Below are 19,373 nucleotides of genomic sequence, written 5' to 3' on the forward strand. Positions count from 1 at the left end.
TTCAAGGTATTCTACAAAAATAATGCTTGCAAAACAGCTTTCACTGTTAAAATTGCTCAAACATTACAGCACTGTGTTTTCATAGGCAATCCTACACTACTAAAAGCACTAAAGCAGTCATTTAACTGCACCCTGAATGTATAAGATTCATAATGTCAGATTGACTTTTCCTCTAGTTCACATCTTTGCTTTGTTCCTTTTTTAGAATATGCAAAAAGCCCTTGAAGTGAAAGCCAAATACGAACCGGACATGGTTGTCGGTGGCTATGCAGCCTTAATAAATTTGTGCTGTCGACATGATAATGTACAAGAGGCAATGAACCTGAAAGAAAAAGTGTAAGTACACCGGCACTGAAACATGTCACAGAGATTTATGCTGATACACAGACCTTGTTGAATTAAGTAGGTTGAGTATTAACCCCCTCATCCATTTTTAATTAGTTTTCCCCAACAATGTATGTGCATTTAAAACAGTCGTGGGTGGGGTTTTTGGAAACAAAAAAATTGCTTCCTGTAATTGAGCATTAGAGCAGCTACTTTGTGTGGTCAGTAATTTTTTAAAAATTTTTATTTTGAAAAAGGCAGATTGCTACATAAGATGTGTTTTATTTTAAAGATGTCCAAATTGAATTTAGGCTTAATTTACAGTTAAACATTGGTACCTGTATTCTGTGTTACAAAGCACCTAAGGATGTGTTTAGAGTGCAGGACACTTACATTGTTTTTAGAATTAGCAGTGTTTGAGTAGCGTTACTTTAAGACTGTCAAGAAGCATTCTATTTTAAGACTTTATATTCAGTTCTTTGTATCTTAGCTGTAAAAATTAGCTCCCAGCTAAAACATGCCGTGCATGACTTAGCCCAGAGCAAATTCTTAGGGATGATTCTTGTATTTGCCCCATTCCTTTTTCCCTCAAAAAGCTCCTTTTTGGTCTAATGCTATAGTGAATTGAAAACAAGTATGTGTGATTTTCAGGTTCCCTCTCTCACATACACCCACAAAGTATTTGCTTAGGTTTTGCAGTAGGTTGGTAGGCAGGTGCTCATTACACCCCACAAGTGTTAGAAATGATGTAAAATGATTGAGCTGTGAATATCAAGAATTTTGCCACTCTAAAAATAAGGGTTGTGTGTATTAGCTTTGGCTGCACTTCTGCTCTCACACAGTCCCCAGTGAGCTTGCATGAAGTGAAATTCAGTCTTCTGCTGGAGTTTCACTGCGGTAAGGCATTTTTACTGATCTGACTCAAGCACAGCCTAGTATTGCAAAGTGTCTCTTTGGATTGTTATACAAAGAAACAGCAGTGGAGGAATTAACTTTTAGTACTTCCAGAGAAAAGAAACAATATATAGCAGAAACTTCAAGATAGTAGCTTTTAACTTAGGTGAATAGTTGGAATCTCTCTGCCAAAAAGAATATAGCCCCGTTCCAGTCATCTGTGCTGTTTTCTTCCCAGGTTTCTGAAAAATACCCTATTATATGCAATAGCTACCAAATAATTAATTAAACCATCTGACTCTTTCTCAGAAACATAACCTTTGGTTTTTGAGGGTGGGAAGGTGCATGGATCATATTTTTAAATCGTGTTCTAATGATGCATCTTTATGATTCTATCAGATTTCTTCTTTCAGACTTAACTATAATTTTTAGCTCTTAGTGCTGTTGTTGTGTTATGTAGTTTTAAAAATAAATTTTTAACCTGAAGCTATAAAATGTAAGCCTCTGTTGATAAAATTCTTAATGCTTTAATTTCCAGCTTCCCTAGGAATTCACCTGTTGCTCTTGACAGTGGAAAGTACGTAGCGCTGGTAGAAGTCTTAGAAAAGCATGGTAGACTAGAAGGTAATCCATTTGCTTTCATTGTGTGTTTCTGCTATATAATAAAGGTATCTTGCCTCAAGAATAAAAATGTGAGTTGATATTAATGGTATATCATGTCCTGAAAAGTGCTTGAACATTTTGCATACAAATTTGCATGTGAATTCAACCAGAGATGCTTGGACAGTGCAGGCCATTAGTTTTAATGGATTGGCAAGCTTGTCATTTACATTTGCACAGCTCAGTGCTTTTTGCATTTCTGCAGCTAGTTTTTATTAGCATTGCTGTTTGGATTGAGTTTGAAGATCATGACTTATGGCACAAATTGCGTATGTGCCTAGACTAATGGCTTTGTTTTTGCTTAAGAAGGTCTGAAGGCTGAACATAAAACCCATAAACATAACCTTATCATAAGAGCCAAGTACTGCAAAAAAATAATTTAACTTTTCATAAAGTATATATTTTTCTATTACTATTCTTTTCTGTGTTCGCTGTTGAATTTTATATTCAGTCTGTAAACTGCCTGGAAATTTTGGCTTTTTAATGAATGTTCTGCAAACTGCCTATTTTCAGATTTTTAGATGTTTGCATTAAGCTGTTAGCCCTTTCATTTTTGTAATTTAGTCTAATAATTCTGTGGTTTACATGGTTTGATTGATCTTTAAAAAACCCTAGACTGTCATTAGCTTTAAAAGTGATTCTGAATATTGAGTTCTATGATTTTGTAGAGTAACAACTACACTAATGCTATAAAACATGGTCTAAGCCTAGACACAAATCTCATGGTTTTATTTAAAACATTGTAAAGTAAAACAAAAAAAATAATACTGTTTTTTCATGTAATTTCTTCCTTTGAAATTTATCTTGGCCTCTTATTAAGTTTACTGTTAGAAAAGTAATAAACTAAGCTGATGTTGTCCAAGTCATAATAAATCAGATCATTAAGTTAAGCAGTGTGAAAATATGAGCTTGGTTTTAAGACCATAAATGTCCCTCAGAAAATAAAATAATTCAGAAACGTAGCCAAACATAAAGTGGTCAAAACATTCTGTCTATGCAATAATTATAAAAAAGCACTTATTCCATATACAAAAATGTTTGTTTCCGCCTTACTAATGAAGCTTAATGAACCTAATGTTTTAACATGCAGTCTGTTAGAAAGCTTTCATTGGCTCTCCTTGGCTAATTAGTATCGACACAGCAAACAGGCCCTATCGGTATCAGACCATTAGTCTGGCTGTATATACAGTGTAAACATATCTTTATTATCTGGCCTCGTGACAAGCCATCTGCTGAAGAAACAATGGAGTGATTTAGCAGATGTTAGCATTGAACGATAAAAGCATCCATTTAGTAGAATCTTGCAGCTATAGGGCAGACTGTACAGGGTTATGTGGTGCAGAGTGGGCACACAGTTCCTATCTATAATTTGTAGTCGAAGTTGCAGCAAAATGATAAAACCATGCTATTGTGGATTTATAATTGTAGTCTCGTTTAGAAATGCAAGTAGTAATTAACTTGAAATCGGCATTATACACCAGAATTTACATTCCTGCTGGGTTTGAAATGCTGTTTTAATAGCAGTTTGTTTTCCCTACATGAAATTACCTAAGGGTCTTTTGTGTTGTTTCATTGTAGATGCTATTAACATTCTAACGGAGATGAAAGAGAAGGATGTTCCTATCTCAGGCAGAACAGTTGCATCTTTTCTCCGCATTCTTAATGCCGCTGCCATGCGAGGTGATGTTGAAACAGTGAATCGATTACATGAGACCATTGCAAACCTGGGGTTGGTGCAAACTGCTGCCCTTCATGCCCCTCTGATTACAGTTCACCTTGAAAAGTAAGCTATGCTTGGGCTTCAGATGAAACAAGTTATGATATTTATTTGTGTTCTGTGACCTGTGTACGCAATTCACAGCTGCGCATACGTGTCTGGAAGTGCTCACGCACGTGCAATTACTGAAGTGATCTTGGAGCAGTAATGAACAAATATGTTTCTTTAATTTAGCTAAGTCTCTTTTCATCAGCTGTACATAATGTCATGATCTCTGGGAACAGCAGCTGTGCTTTATGGGCACATCAGAGTTGAAGTGGCTATATGTTGGAATATGCTTATGAATTAGTTTGTTCTAAAGTCTTTTTGACAAGATAGCTATTCAGAACATGATAGGTGCAGTCTCAGCTCTTGTGGTTAAGTGGAACATGTTTTCACATCAGAACAGCATTATTTTGCTGTGCCTTCCAGTATAGCTCAGGTGAGTTGCAGGATGGTTGTTGAACACTCAAATATTTTTAATTCATGTAATTCAAATAATTTGATACCACTGCCAGTAGGCTGCTGTGTTTCTGAACTTAAAATTCAAAGAAAATACTGTCCGGTCTGTTATGTTTGAGGGGTTTTGCCTATATATACTTTTAATGACATTTATTAGAGAAAAGGAAATTTGTACAGTCGTTCTGGTGAGAAGTCTCTTTAATTCCATGTGCATTATTCTTTTGCATACATTTTCATTATGAGATGTAGGGTATTTCAATTAACATACATATGAATTATGTAGCGATTTCCTTCTGAAATTGAGGCAAGAGTCCCTTTTCATTTACCATATGAACAATCTTTTTATTATTTCATTTCTGTATTGAAAATTGCTGAAAAAGAGGTAACTGTACATTCTCTTTCAAAAACGGTGTTGTAGTGAAGTGGTCATTGGTTAAGAATATTGTGTACATCTTCTCAGTCTGTGACTCTGCTTTGGTTGCATCACAAGCCAGGCAGATGTTTATGAAAGTAATTTAACTGCAATCATATGTAACTAATGTGTTGGAAAAATATCTGATATGCTTTGCAGTGCGCATAAGAGCAGCTGCATTTTACATAATTGCTTTATGCACCTTGACATGCAAGTTGTACCTGGTGCTACTTGGGCTCTTTTCACTTGAGATGTAGTCTATGATGATGTAGATCAAGGTGTGATCATGTGCAGATGGAAAGGGGGACAGTAATGAGTGTTATTTTAATTTGATTCAACATTTTTTTTCTTATTATAAATTTTTGGGAAAACTTGATAAAAAGTTGGAGTTTTTTTATTATTAAAAGGATTTTTTATGAGACTGGATTCATGAAGGAGGAAGTAGTTCCAGACTGTGGAATTGTATGGCTAGAAGTCATTGGTCCTCACATGTAGAGATGATAATGTATTTCATATATATAAATAAAAAGCAAAGTAAGCTAATCTAATTTCTTAAGGGTTTTTTACCACCTTATGTGGGGAGAGACTGCATCTTCTCTGGTGGTAGACAGAATTTGGAAGGTGGTTTTTTTGGTTTTTTGGTGTGTTTTTTTTTTTGTTTCTTTTTTTTGTTTTTTTTTTTGCTTAGGAGGAATAACTTTTGGCGAGGGGAAGGTGTTATGGTTTGGGATTTGTTTTTCCTAGATATGCTAAGAGTATTTTGAAAGTTATGAGTGACTGAAATAAGTGTTAGTCATTTCTTTCAGTAGTAGTGCTTATTATTTGCCATCCTACAGCTCAAGTATCATGCTTAAATGTTGTCATCTAGCTGCAGGTCATCAGCATGCCTCTGAAATAAGCTCTGGGATATTTTTACATGTTCCACAGCAGTGGTTGTACTAGTATTTTCTGCTCTTAATTTATTTCAAACTTTTGAATTGCTTATAAAGGAATCTGTGGTTCACTCTTGAAGATTTCAGCAGTTATAGGTATAAATTATTTTCATCTAACCTTTTCTTCCAGTCCTGAATATGCAGTGTTAGGTGCTAGCGTGAGTTAAAAGCTTTCAACAGAGCATGGAAAAGAAAAAAATGTTGATGATGGACAGCATAACTTTTCAAAAGCTAGCATTGTAGTAAAATTTTACTTTTAATATTCTGGGAAACTCTTAACTGAAGTAACTAGAGAAAGAGCTCATACTTACCGTGTGGTTTTTCTGACACTGAGTAAGGGAACTACACCCCTGCATTGAATTGTCTAATTTGTATTTATGACCTTGAACAGTTTATCAAGGTGGGAAAATCAAATTAAAAATTGAGACAGTCCACATGGTCTTGTTCTGTCCTATAATGTGCTAAACCTTCCTTGGATTGTGTGATAAAAATCTGCAAGGATATAAAGAACTTGTACTTTGTCTTAAAATATGTCTTACTTTTGAACTGGTTCTTCCAGCTGCTGATAATTACAAAAACTTGTGATACCTACGCTGTATAAAAATTATTACAGTTGTTAAGGATAGTAGTTGTGGCTTAAGTTCTCTACCAACTCATCTCTGAGAAAAGAAACAAAAATCTTCAGGCTTGAAATTTACTAATTCCTGACATAAGAAGTGCTCCTAAGCAGCGGGAAGAAAATTTGCAGGTAAACTATGAAAACATTGTGTTACAGACCATATGAGTAAATTATTTTGTAATTTAAAGTCAGGGTAATACTTGTATCTAAAATGATTAAAAGGCTATTATTAGCCCATTTTTCTTTGGAATTAGTTGGTGCATTTTAAAACAGCATTGTCCAGTATAGCACTGTGTACTCATTTGTCATTAATCTCATATAAACTCATTTTGATTAGTTACTATTGTAGTAGACAGAGCATTAATGCAGTGCCTTGACAATTTTCTTTCTGTTGTTTTCATGGAGTTAAAATCACCTGTGATTCTTTTTGAGGTCATTCTGTAGCACTTACAAGTTATTTGACTTTTATATGCACTTTTAAAAATAGGCATTTCTGTAAATTAAATGTTATTTTTAGGGAGGGACACATATCTCTAGCGGGGAGAGGTGTTTTTCCAGTTTTTTTAGCGGCTTTATTTCAAATATTGTATTAAAACTCCTTACGTGTTGCAATGAAATTAGGGATGTTTGGCTCTCTTACTCCATTATTGCAATTAGGAATTTAGCATCATCAGTGCCAAAGGACAAAAGTGTCTCATTTGCCCTATGGGGACAGGACAGTGATAAGATGATTTTTCGTCAAGGATCATTGGGTCGTAATTAAGTTACATTCATGGCTATTGCTTTTTGAAGGATGATTGGTAAATGACAGGCTTCATGTGCCTGCTATGGACAGTGTTCACTAGGGTTTTTTCTCCCTCTGTCAGAAAATCCTGTTGAGTCTGATAATGTAAATGTGGCATTTTATTCTGAACAAAAGAGCAGGGAAATGAGCTATCTTGTCTAATCATTCAGTTGTTTAACACCGACTTCCAGTTTAGACTCAATTGGCTGGAAAGCACTTGACATGTGAAGTTAGTGCTGTTCGGAACGCATGTTTGAGTAAATTTTAAAGTAAGTGACAGCTAAATTGTACCTAGGGAAATTACAAAGCCTTCAACACAGTTAATTTTTTGGGGAGGATTAGTTGTAATTGCAACACCAGTCTCCTTGAAGATTCCTTAGTACAGCAAATGAACAGAAACACATTTAGCTCTTTCAAGAGCCCGTTCTCTTTTAACAGAATAATTTTTGTAAAGCTGATTGTACCTTGCTGAATTGACTTCCCTCTACACTAACATCTGCTTCAGATTTGTAGAGAGGGATTTGTTTTAGCAGGCTACCCTCCACCCCCACCCCAGAGAGCCCCTTTTTTCTTTCTACCTCTCTAGTGATTTCAGGTTTGAGAGCTTTTCAATCAGTAAACCCCTTAGGTAAATTGCCACTTCACTAAAGCTTTATGCATAATGTTGCAGCACTTCATTCCAATTAAAATCAATATTTGGAGTCTTATTTTTATCAGGCAGACTCTCTGGTTGGGAAAGTTGTTTATTACAACTAAAAGGGTTAGATTTAGTGCTACATTCTTAAAGTAAGAAGGGAGTGGCTTGTTGAAAATGAGGGGGGCTGAAATATCCAGGCATGGTCTAGCCAGTCCTGCTACAGGATGTGTCCTGCAGACCTCCTGAGTAATTTTGGCTCTTCAGATAGCTTTGTGTGATTAAAATTTCCCACACAAATATTTTGGAAGATTGGACCCATAGTACCTTGGACTTCATAGCCATTCTAAACAGAAACCAAAAGAATCAAAAAAACTTGGTGTCTTAACCCAGACATCACTTTAGCTGGAAAATAATGCCAAGTAGGATTGTTCTGGGCCAAGCAGAATGTACTCGTGGCTGAGGCTCCTTCTGTCATTCAAAAATAATAGTATGTCTTCTTTTTTAAGACCAAGTTTCAAAGTGCCAGAAAAATACACCTAATCTTTAAGTGGAACAGGTCTTAGTCCCTAACAGATAATCTTTGTGAGTGACTTAAAGCTGTAGTATCTGACCAACTCAAAATGAGGCGTGGGTCATCTGTGTTCACACTATAAATACTGTTTATTCCAAACTGATGCTGGAAATCCAATTTTTCCAACATGGCTATGGGTTTATGGGCTGTTTTTTTCCTTTTTGACTTGAACCATGTTAGTTAAATAATAATTTAAGACAAGGCTTTTAATGTATTAGGGTAGTAAGTATCCTTTGGGAGGATAAAAGGGTGTTTCATGTGCATAACTTCTTACAGAAACACTCCCAAATACTTTCAAATGTACAGCTGTTTGTTAGTTTAAACTCATTATGTCTAAATAGCATTTTCTTAAAATATAGAAATTCTTTTTTGTGCAGTTCTTTTTTATTATAATCATTACAAGAAACACATTAAAATATTTGAAGCCTACAGTGAGTTCTTTATTTTCATTTTCTAAAAGGACTGTAAAAACTGCTTACAATAGTAGCTGCTGCTACTTACTTGGAATTGACTGCACTTTCTGACCATTAAAAAATACTGCAGATTGTTAAATCATAGAAGCTCAAGTACAAGCATAAGCTTGCTCATTTTTTCTCTGCAGTAGTGATACCAACAGTTTCTTTATGGAGTCTGAACTTCTCTATGTTTTATTTTGTCTTTGCCAGTTTTAGCATTTATACATTTTATAAACCCTGTTCTCTAGTAAGCTGTGGATGAGTGGTTGGTTGATTGAATGCAACTGAACAAATATATCTGATTTCAGTAGATTCAAAACAGTTGTAACAGTACATCAGTGTGAGAGATACAGAACTCCTTAAACTCAGACTTATTCAGCCCCTTCGAGCAGTAAGTCCCAGTAACAAGTAGAATATTTCCATTTATTTTTGTCTCAGGTATTTGCTGACTGTTTTTCTCTCCATGTGCAGTATTAATGCCTTCTGAAGTATACATGTAGAGACTAGAAAACTTAATGCTACTGCTTGTATGACATTCCAATTATTCATTCATTTATTGATAGCTTTGACCTAAAAACAGTCACTTTAATCCTTTAGGAATACAGCCAAGACAACACTATAGCTGTTTGAGCATCAGTCTGAAAAGCTAGATTTATCACTGAAAACTTTAATTTGAATGTATAAATGTTGTTGTGCCTCCTTAGAAATTGAGTAGTTTTCTGCAACACTGTTTTTTTTTTCCTAGATGTTAACTGAACTTGCATCTAAAGCAGGAGAAAAATACTGATTATATAAATTTATATCTGACTATGGTAACTACCATAGTATTTCGCTTTTATGACAGTAATCTAGCCTGCAACATCTACTTGCAGTTTTGAAATTAACCTGTAATTTAGTCTTCACCCCAAATGACAAAAATTCAAATGACTCCATGGGGTGCCAGAAGATGCACTGTAAACAGGGCTCAGTAAGGGGGATAAGGTAGAAATCCATCATCTTAGGCTCTTTTAAAGAATGCCAGTATTACTGAATAAAATTAATTCTTCATCTGTGTTTTACTGTTAAAAATTTAAAAAATATTAGCCTAGATAATAAGAGTAGTACATAGTAGTTTAGATAGTTCATTCTTTGAAAAAGCAAAATCTGCTGCACAAGAAGTGCATTGTGAGGAGAGGACATCTGAATTTGGTTTGTTTTAACAGTAATATCTTGATTTTTTTTAAAGGTTTTGTTGATGAAAAATAAGGTTGCTTCTGGAATGTTAAATCATTGTTTCAAGTCAGCCTTTCAGCTTCTGTTGTCAAGTGATTATTTAATTTTTTTTTTTTTTTTCTCTTTGGTAACTTACATTACCCTTATCAAATAAAGCTCTTGAAATCTAAAATGCAGTATTACTGACTGTGTGGCTACTTACATTTTGTGTGTGAGGGGTTGGTTTGTTTCAGCTTAAACCTTAACCTTCAAAGATTGACTTGACATGTTGTTTTACCAGTGTTTCTGTGGTTGTCCTTGGTTGTTTCTGGTGGTTTTGCTGTTTTGTTTGGTTTTTGTTTCAAGATTGGGTTGTAATCCTTTGAAAAAAAGGTCTGCAGCAGATGATTAAGTACAGTGAGTTACACAGTATGGAAGGTTATTTTGTATTTGTTGTTACTATTATTGTTTTTATGACTTTTCAGTTTTGCATTTTAATTACAAATACTTCTGAAGATGTTAATAGTGTATACATAGGGGGAAATTCAGCAAAGGATTGAGATACCAAAAATGGAAATGTTCTATGTGTTACTTCTACTTGCTGCTCAGAGGCTCCTGACTGAATGTACTTGATGCTGTCTTGCACATTTATTTACTACTACATGGATTTACACTAGTGCCATGTCTGTATGACATGGATAGGCCAGCATAAAACACATTTTGGTACCATACTATATTGTTGAATTAACTGCAGAAATTGTATTTTTTAGAGTAGAAAATACCTGTTTGATTCTGATTTTCATATAGAACAGAATAATTCTACAGTCCTTCCATTGTTATGGAATGGACATCAACAGATGATTTATAGTCATTCTGTTAAAGTATAAAACCATTATAAAGCAATCTGTGAGATTGTGGTTATCTTACTTAACTCTGGTGAGCTATACTGAAACAAAATATTGTGAAATAATTGTGCAGAACTTAAAAATTGAGCATTGAGGTGATAGAGTGTACATGGTATTACTTAAAATTGAGTAAAATAAAGCTGTTAAACACTTAAGTGAATTTTCCATGGAATTTTAGTTTTGTCAAGACAGATATACGTAGCATAACTTGAAAATATTGCTCAAAAATCAAGTGCATCTGATGCTGAGGAACATTCACACCTTTGGCTAATTTGTAGTATACAGTGGTCATGGAATCAAAAATAATAAAGAATTGAGGGGGGAATAAACTCTTGGATTATAGACTGCTAAATGAATTTTCTGTGAAATTTTCAAGATGCATTGCTCCTGCTCAGAATGTTTTTATTCTTGTTTTCATTCCACAAGGGATGACATGCCTGCAGCTCTGGAAGCTTTAATCAGCTGTTACAAGAAGTATGGTAAAATCCTTCAACTTCATAACATCTACTGTAAACTGGTAGAAAAAGGAGATGCTGATCTTCTGCAGAAGGGTTAGTTGAATGTTGTCAAATGCTGTCTGCTAATATGAAGTGGGTTTTCTTCCAGGATTTGTAGATAGTTTCTTTCAACTGAAAGAAAAAAAATAATTGTTTCTTTATATGTGTTAACTTTAAAGCACTAATATGATGCCTGCATTCTTCAGATTGAAAAATTATTTGTGATTTTAAACATAAAACAGCTCTGTTTGCATAATACATTGAGCTCTCCAAGATTACTGCTAATACTTGTTCTAGCTATGTATGTTACTATTAAGAAACAAATTAATAGTGACACATCACAATAACAAAACAATATACCTTTTTTCAAATTGCTGTGCAGTTCACATACCATGTATCCTCACTTTTTGTGTATGCCAATATAGTCTGTTTTGTTGAATGTACTTCAAAATGTAGTGCAGATAAACAAAAAAACATTTTAAATATGCTCAACCACAAAGCTACAACAAATTGTAATCATTCTGTTTCAAAATTTATCCCCTTACAGCTTATCTTTTATGAGGCTTGGAAAATATTAGTATTAAGAATGTCTGACATAAATATTGAAATACTTCAATATATTAAGTAAATTAATGAGTTTTACTTTGTCTTTAGTTTCAGATTTTGTAAGCAGAGAATATGGTGACATGATGGCTCTTTACGATCTCTTCTTCGCCTTCTTGCGAACAGGGAAATACAAAGAGGCCAAGAAGGTCATCGAGGTGGGGTTTTAACTGTGGTACTCTAATCGTGCAGCTATTTAGACTCTTAATTAGAAACATTTAAAGTTTTTAACCTTCAATTAGACTTGTTCTGATTCACATTAATAGAATGCAATCCCAGTAATAAAAAACCCTCGGCCAGCTTTATTTTGTGTAATTACAGTTCAGAAGAGAGACAGTCGTCTTGTACATTGAAATCGTTTCCTCACTTTTTCAAATATGCTCTCACATATCAAAATGATATTTGCATATTCAATATCGGATTGTGGAACAATTAAATTAAACTGGCATTCCTGGGTGTAAAGTTGCTAATCCTCTTTCCGAAGGAATTCTTTGTTCTTAAAAGCACTGGAATTTAATTTGCTGCAGACCATGCTCAGATTTATTTGTAATGCTTGTCTACAAGTTAATCAGCCAAACAAGCGCTGTCTGCTACTGTTTGGCATTTAATTTAGCATTTCTTCTCTCTCTCCCTTTTTCAGGATAGTAAGCAGCTTATAGGAAGTGGTAGGTGACAAACTTGGTCTATTTAGGATTAGTATACTTTATCTAGACTTGATTGAAATTGTGCTTACTGAAATTGATAAGTCAAAGGGGCAGCTGCAGAGTCTGCCCAGATTGTGATTATTTTTTCTTCTTAACACAGTTGTATGTTTTTTAAATGCTGCATAAGTTTTCCACTTGATGTATGGGAGGAGGCATCTTGCAGAAAAAGTAATAGTTTGTCCTCAGCATTTTTATGTTATGCACATACACAACTCTAATGTAATTTTTTCACCTAGTTCCTCTTAGAGTATCTGAAATATCAGCTATCCCTGCTTGAATTGTCTAATGGAGTTCTTGCATTTAAAAAACTGAAGATCTGTTTGTTTATCTGTGGTGGAACAATACTGTCCTGCTGTGGGGTGTGTGGATATTGCTAAGCACACTGTTGAAACATTTGTATTTTTGTTCTGAGAAGGTGTTTTGGCACTCAGATCTTATAATACAGAAGAACAGAAATATCGGTATCTGACAGCAGATGACACTGAGGAGTTGAGTTCTTTTTACTGTGATTAAAGCATACAGGAGGTAAAAGTATGAAATCTGAGGTTTGGAAGTAAAAGCTAAATGAGCCAAACTCTTTTGTCATGGGATTTAGAAGCTCTTTCTTTGATATTGGCTTTTAATTTTTCAGAATTTGTATTTGTGTTCTGGAGCTCAACAATTGTGAATAGGATAGTAAGCAAGTTATCAAATTGTTCTGGCTCTGGAACTTGTTTTTTTCTTAAAATATGCTGGATTTTCTCTGCAAGTATTCAGTATTTGTTGATTGATCATAACTTACTACTAACCACAGATGTTTAGGCATTAGGAGATGAAATACAAGTTTTCCTTCCTTTTATGCTAGTTAAAGTATTTTTACCTAATTTCATAGAAGTATGAATTAGAACTTTGTTTATGCTGTGGAGGAAGAGATGGTTTAATTTGCAGAATTCTTAGTAGTATAGGAATTTATCTAGGAATAGTATTCATGTATTTCACTAGTGGAAAAAGTGTTGTAAAATCAATTACACCATGGTGCATAATATTTTAAGTATGGTTTTGTTATGTCACAATTTGTTAAGTATTTTCGAAGAAATTGTTTCCAAGAGGGAAGGACAGAAATTTTATATTTGATATTTTGCTGAAGAAGAAAATTGTTTGTATTGTTTTAAAACAAAAGCAAGTTGCCATTTGCTTTTTGATTTGTTGGGAAGTGAAAGCATTGATCAGTGTAATGTTAAATGGGGGGTGTGTGTGTGTATATGTATGTAATGAGATGTATGTGTATTATTTTTTCTAGTCCAGTGGGTTTTGTGACTAAATTACTTCTCTTGATGGTCATCTCAGATTATTTTTCTATCTTCTTTGCTTGTGAAATAATATTCAGTGAAGGAGATCAGTTGGTTCTGCTTTCTTTTAGATGCTGTTTCATGTACCTTTAAGCATATACTTTAATCAAGTATTGCTGGTGATGATGGTCGTTTAATTTTAGTGATATTGTTTGTTTTGAAAACACCTATGGAATTAATATAGTATCTATTAATAGAGTATCTAAAAGGATAGTAACGAAGCTGGAAAAAAACCTTTTTCGGAGCTAAGGAAATGAACACTGTGGAAGATATGGTTGCTTAATGGGATTTTTGCTCATCGGGGGCCATTGCCTCTGTTTGCTCTTGATATTTTTAGGAATTAGAGGTACACTAAATGCTTATGTGAAACTTAGTGACAAGGTTTTTTTGGCTTTTGTTTTTTTGTTGTTGTTTTTTTTTTTTTCTTTGAAAAATTTGGGACTCAAAGCCCCAGGAATGAAAAAATAACTCTCGAATCTCAAATCTTTGTTACAATGAAAGTGGGTAATGATACTGGGAAAGGACAAAGGATAAGATGTGAGTGAGATTATAAAAATCAGGTCAGACTTGTGTTTATTACATTATCTGGCCACAAATGTGTTGTGAATGCACATATATATATATATATATATTTATATATATGCAAGATCATGTTATGGGATGTAACGAGACAGCTGAAAGCTCTGGGCCTTGTCTGCTTGCTGGAATAAAAACAAGACTAATCAGAAAATGAGATTGTGAGAGGCAACAAAAGGGAAGTGCAAAGGAGGTGAGGCAAAGAATTTGTCTGACCAATGCTAGAGCAGCTAGACTGAGACATGTGGTAGTTTGGGAGTGGGAGGCTCTTCTGAGGCAGTGCTGACTGGAAGAGATGCTGTGTTTGAGGAGACACTGGGGAAAGAGCTGTTTCTGAGGCATCATGGGACTTGTGTGACAAGGTTTGCAGTGTTGTTGAACTGCCTTGTTAAGCACTTGAAAGTCTTGTTCTCAGAGACAATACTGCAAATAAGGTAGCCTTGGCTGCTCTATAGAATGGAAGTCTGTTTTATTCTAGCTGTGTCTGGAGGTTGCTGAGCTCCCAAAGTTATGCTGGTAGCTGCTGTTTCACTTTACACTGAAAACAAGTACCCATTGGTAGATGCAAATCATCAAGATATGATTTGGTCTTCTTAATTGCAGCTCAACTGATAAGTTAGCTTTTGTCTTGAGTCCTTCAGACATGATCATGTCAAAATGAAGTTGCCACATCTCTCTTCTTGCTCCGTACCACAAGGTCACATACTAGCTTACTTTCCCTTGGATTGGCACAGCATGACTTCTATGTCATCAAATCTGGATACTTAAGATTTTTTCCCTTACTTAGAAAGGCAGCTTAATTGCATTTTGTCCTTGAATTTTCATAAGAAAAAAAAGGAAGAAAATTAGGTCAGTATGTTTTGCCTTTAACTGAATTAAACTACATTAAAACTAATGTAGGCTAAAAGGAAGGGATGGGAATTTTCGATAAATCGGATTAGGGAAAAAGTACCTTCTAAAAAAATACTTTCTTTACCTATCCTCTAAAATATTTTCTTATTTCAAAAAATTTTAATCAGATCTCCTCCTGGAGAGAAGTTTTATGTAATTATGTGGAGAGAATCTAGAAGAATTGTTTGGCCTTATGTTCTTCTAAGTCTGGTATATAAACGACAAAAGAATATTTTAGAGCCTAGTCCCCCAGATCTTTCAACTTCTTACTTGTTGCCTATACTGGACAGTTAAAAGACCCTTTTGTTTACTCAGCTGTTGATTGCCACTTGGTTAAGCAGATGCTTCAGATCTGTACTAGTGAGAAGGGCATTCAGAGGAGTAGGAGTAAAAAAGGGAATATTACACCACCTTGGAGGAATTTATTTATTCCCCTTTTCACCTGTTATTCTATTTGTTTTCATTCTGCATAGAGGTTTACAGATTTCACTACTTAGAGTAGTTAAAATACAGTTGATGTCTGTCTGTCATTTTTATTGGATTTTGGTCACCTCTGAATCACCAAGATCTCATAACTTGCAGCTGTTTTGTGTTTATGATAGTTGAATATTTCTGGACTCACCCTTTTTCCTTCATTTACTCCTGCTGAATGCAGCTACTTAAATACCTACTGAATCGGTGTGTAATGCAGCCCTTGTCTATTCTTGGCTTTTTCTGAAAAGATTTGTATCTCATTCAGTACTGTAACAGTTCTGCAGCAGAGGGTCAAGCAAAGCCCATCTATATATCTGCTTACTGAAAGTCTGAACCATGTTGGAAGCAGAAAGGAGCACTTCATTCCTGTGATTGAACAGGCAAGGTATTAAACTGATGTTAAACCATTTCTGCACTGTATTGATAAAATCATTGCACCTTGTATCAAGTTTCATTGTACAGCAAAATACCTAAATAAACCAAAACAAGCACCATGTTCAGAAAGGTACCAGGTCACTTGCATTTTTGGTTGGGAATTTATGAACTCCTCTGATAGGAAGTAGGAGTTGGTAGCAGTGTTCCACTGTTGTCATGTTGTTCAGCAGGTGCTTCTTGAAATCTTTCTAGATCAGATCACATCAGCTGTTGAAATAACACTTGTTAATTTGCTCCTTCAGTGAAAGAGTGAAAGCTCCCATTTCTACGCTGGTTTTGGTTTTGCTTGGAATGAAGGCAAAGAGGATTGGAATGCAGGAGAAGATCTCAGAACTGTGGGGAAAGTGTTTTTCTGTACAAGTTCCAGCTGTGTATTTTGTTCTGCTAGAGGAGCCAGGGATAGTGCATGCCTTCAGAATTCTTTTAGCCAGATTTTAATCAAGTGTGGGACTATCTTCATCTGCTCTCATACTAAATATGTTACTTATATTTAATTATTAAGTTTATCATACCATTAGTGTTGAGAATTAGTGGGACAAATGGTTGTAAAATAGTTTAATGAAGTGTGTTCTGTTGTGAAGAAATGTAGGAAAAGGCATTTGCTGCTGAAATCTGGGACCTGACTAAAGAACAGGTTTGGGTGACTTTAGTGTACAGGAATATATCTATCAACAGATGTCAAGTTAATTTAGGAGGTAAATAGATTTAAGCAAAGAATTGTGACATCCATTGTCAGCAGACCTCAAGATACCAATTGCCATTGGATTTAATCTGCCATAAAAACAATGAGAATATTTTACATGATATTGAGAGATTACAACCTTCTTTCATCCAGATTGCTTTTTTTTAAGAGTCTGCATCATAAAATTGAGTGCTGCTGATTTTATGCTGGAGATGAACTACCAGGAGAAGATGCTTTCTTGATTTGTGACAGCAGGGTTGGGGGAGTGAGGGGGGTGCATGAGTTATGTGTAATTTAGTGATGGCTATATCTGGTGTCTGAATGTATTTACAAAGACTTATTTTTGGTCCTGTTGAGAAAAGAGTGGAGGTGATTAAAATCAAATTTACATGTTTCTGAGCAAGATTGTATTAGATAATGGTGGTCTGAAATTTAGGAACAGTTTGTAGGGGGTGTAGTAAGTTTTATTAGGGTAATTGTATACAGCTGAGACAGAGGGGAAAGAACTTTTAGGCATGCAAGCCCTATAATTACAAGAAAAGATTAATTTAAAAAATTATTATTGAGTCCTATTAGTCCAATAAAATCATTGCTTCTTCTGAACTGGACTCTGATGCAGTTAGGTATTAGTGAACATGGATTATTTTTTTGTGCATCAATGCATGTGGGTTAATTTAAAAAGGGGTGCTGACTAGTTCAGTTATTAGAGGTTCTTAAGTATTCTTTTCTTACAAGGAAGAGGAATGTTTCTAATAAGTAAATTTGGTGAAGGAGATGACTACTGAAAAAGTTCCTTCCTGAAAGGAAGACTGTAATGTGTTCAGAATGTGGGATTATGACAAAATCTGTGCATCTTTTCTTAGCTCCAGGGACTTTGTGTTGGAAGAAGTTTATAATGTTTTTTTTTTTCATTCATCATACACTGTAAAACCACATTACAAGGCCAAGGACAAACTTTTGTTCTGTTTTGAGTCTAGTATAACCTTGAGGACTTTGTTTTAAACTGAGTTTTTGTGTATTTTTGGTGTTACCTTTTCTTCCAGCATGATTATTTTTGTGAATGTGTGGTTTTTTTTTTTTTGTTTTGTTTTTTTTTGTACAAGTATTTTACTGCATAATTTATTTTGTAAAACTTACTGGTAAATGTAGACTATTCCAATAGTGATTAAATGTACATCAGTTTTAGTTGGGGTGAGTAATGATAAAGTTGCAAAACTCTATCCTACTTCTATTTTAGTATTTTTGGGAAATGATCAAGTTGTCTGACATTTTTTTTCTCAATGTTTGTGTAACATAAAGCAGTGTATATTCCTCTTTCAAGTGAAATAAATAAAAACATAAATATTTACTCAACAGATAGTTGTGTTAGTAAGATCAGTGAACTGTGAAAACTGACAGAAGCTTTGAAGCAATTACATACTTAGGAAGAAAAAAGTCACAATCAACAGTACAAACTTCCCCAGTGGGGACTTTGTATTTTGTATTTTCTTACTGTAAACTGCTGCTGCTTTTTACATCAAAATTGACCTAGTAAAAGTTGACTGGTTGCTACCTTGTGTGATTGTAGGATAGGCAGAAAAGAGACCATAAGCTTGAATCCTCATCAGTCTCAGGAGAATAGTTAGTGAGGATGGATGTGTAGACAGGTGTCCCTTTGTCTTTCATTAAATATCTGGTACTGCAAATGAAACATCAAATACACTATGGCTAAGTAGGGTTTGAAGGCATGACTTGCAATGGAGCAACTTGTGAGTTTCAGTATTCTAGTATTGCGTTAGAGTGCTTGCCCTTATTATCAAACATGAAATGTGGACATGGAAGGTACAGATACAATTGTTTTCAAGCTTACACACAGTTATCCCTTGCCTGAAAAGTTGAACAAGAGTCCACATATTTTAGATTAGTTTCTCTTTAGATAATTCAGTATTATGGAAGTTGTATTTTGTTTAGTCATATTTATTTCTGGGCAGAATTGCTTATAAAGAAAAAAAGAAATTACTATTTTTTTATGGAGTTTGCAAGGTTTTCTTTTGCTTAGAAAGAGTAAAGTCAGTGAGGGTATCTTTCTGTGCCATCAAAGAAATCATTTTTGAAATCATTGAGAACTAAACTTCTTTCAAAGTGGAAAATGAATTTACAGGGAAAAAATAATGCTTCCATTGACAGCCATAACCAGCTGTATCTGTAATGTCATCCTGGTAGTACAAGGACTCAAAGAAAAACTGAGCTAGGAGAGCACTAATATGTTTTATTAGACAGTTGATATGATTGCAGCAGGAAAGATGCTTTTTGATGCACAGGTTGTTTTTAGATCCCTCAGTCTCTAAAGCTGCATCTTTTGTGAGCTTCTGGACTATTGCATCAAAGTTCAGAGCCAATGATCAAAGTAGGTGGTTTTTTTTTCCCCCTGTATATTCAACAATGCTACTTCACTTAGACTTTGCTATAAAGATTGTAGTGGGAGAAATATAGCCAAGTGGTAAACCTGCATACATATGAACTCAAGCTGTAAGATTATTAATAATAAATAATGTAAATGTGTTTATTGGTATTTTTTAAAAAACTAATGCATTGTTATTTG

At 34.7% G+C, this 19,373-nt stretch overlaps 1 protein-coding gene across 2 annotated transcripts in view; it reads left to right on the plus strand.

Moving 5' to 3' along the window:
• The window catches only part of LRPPRC (leucine rich pentatricopeptide repeat containing), a gene marked incomplete at its 5' end in the record, with an annotated part of 84,512 nt that overhangs the window by 35,693 nt on the left and 29,446 nt on the right, over positions 1-19,373 (plus strand). For both annotated transcript variants that reach the window (XM_079333103.1, XM_079333104.1), the window contains 5 exons: positions 206-336; positions 1,757-1,842; positions 3,457-3,661; positions 11,029-11,153; positions 11,754-11,860. In XM_079333103.1, coding sequence (XP_079189229.1) covers positions 206-336; positions 1,757-1,842; positions 3,457-3,661; positions 11,029-11,153; positions 11,754-11,860 — 654 coding nt within the window. The remainder of the gene's footprint in view (positions 1-205; positions 337-1,756; positions 1,843-3,456; positions 3,662-11,028; positions 11,154-11,753; positions 11,861-19,373) is intronic.

This window comes from Erithacus rubecula (genome assembly GCF_903797595.1).
Source record: "Erithacus rubecula genome assembly, chromosome: 2".
Taxonomy (NCBI): Eukaryota; Metazoa; Chordata; class Aves; order Passeriformes; family Muscicapidae; genus Erithacus; species Erithacus rubecula.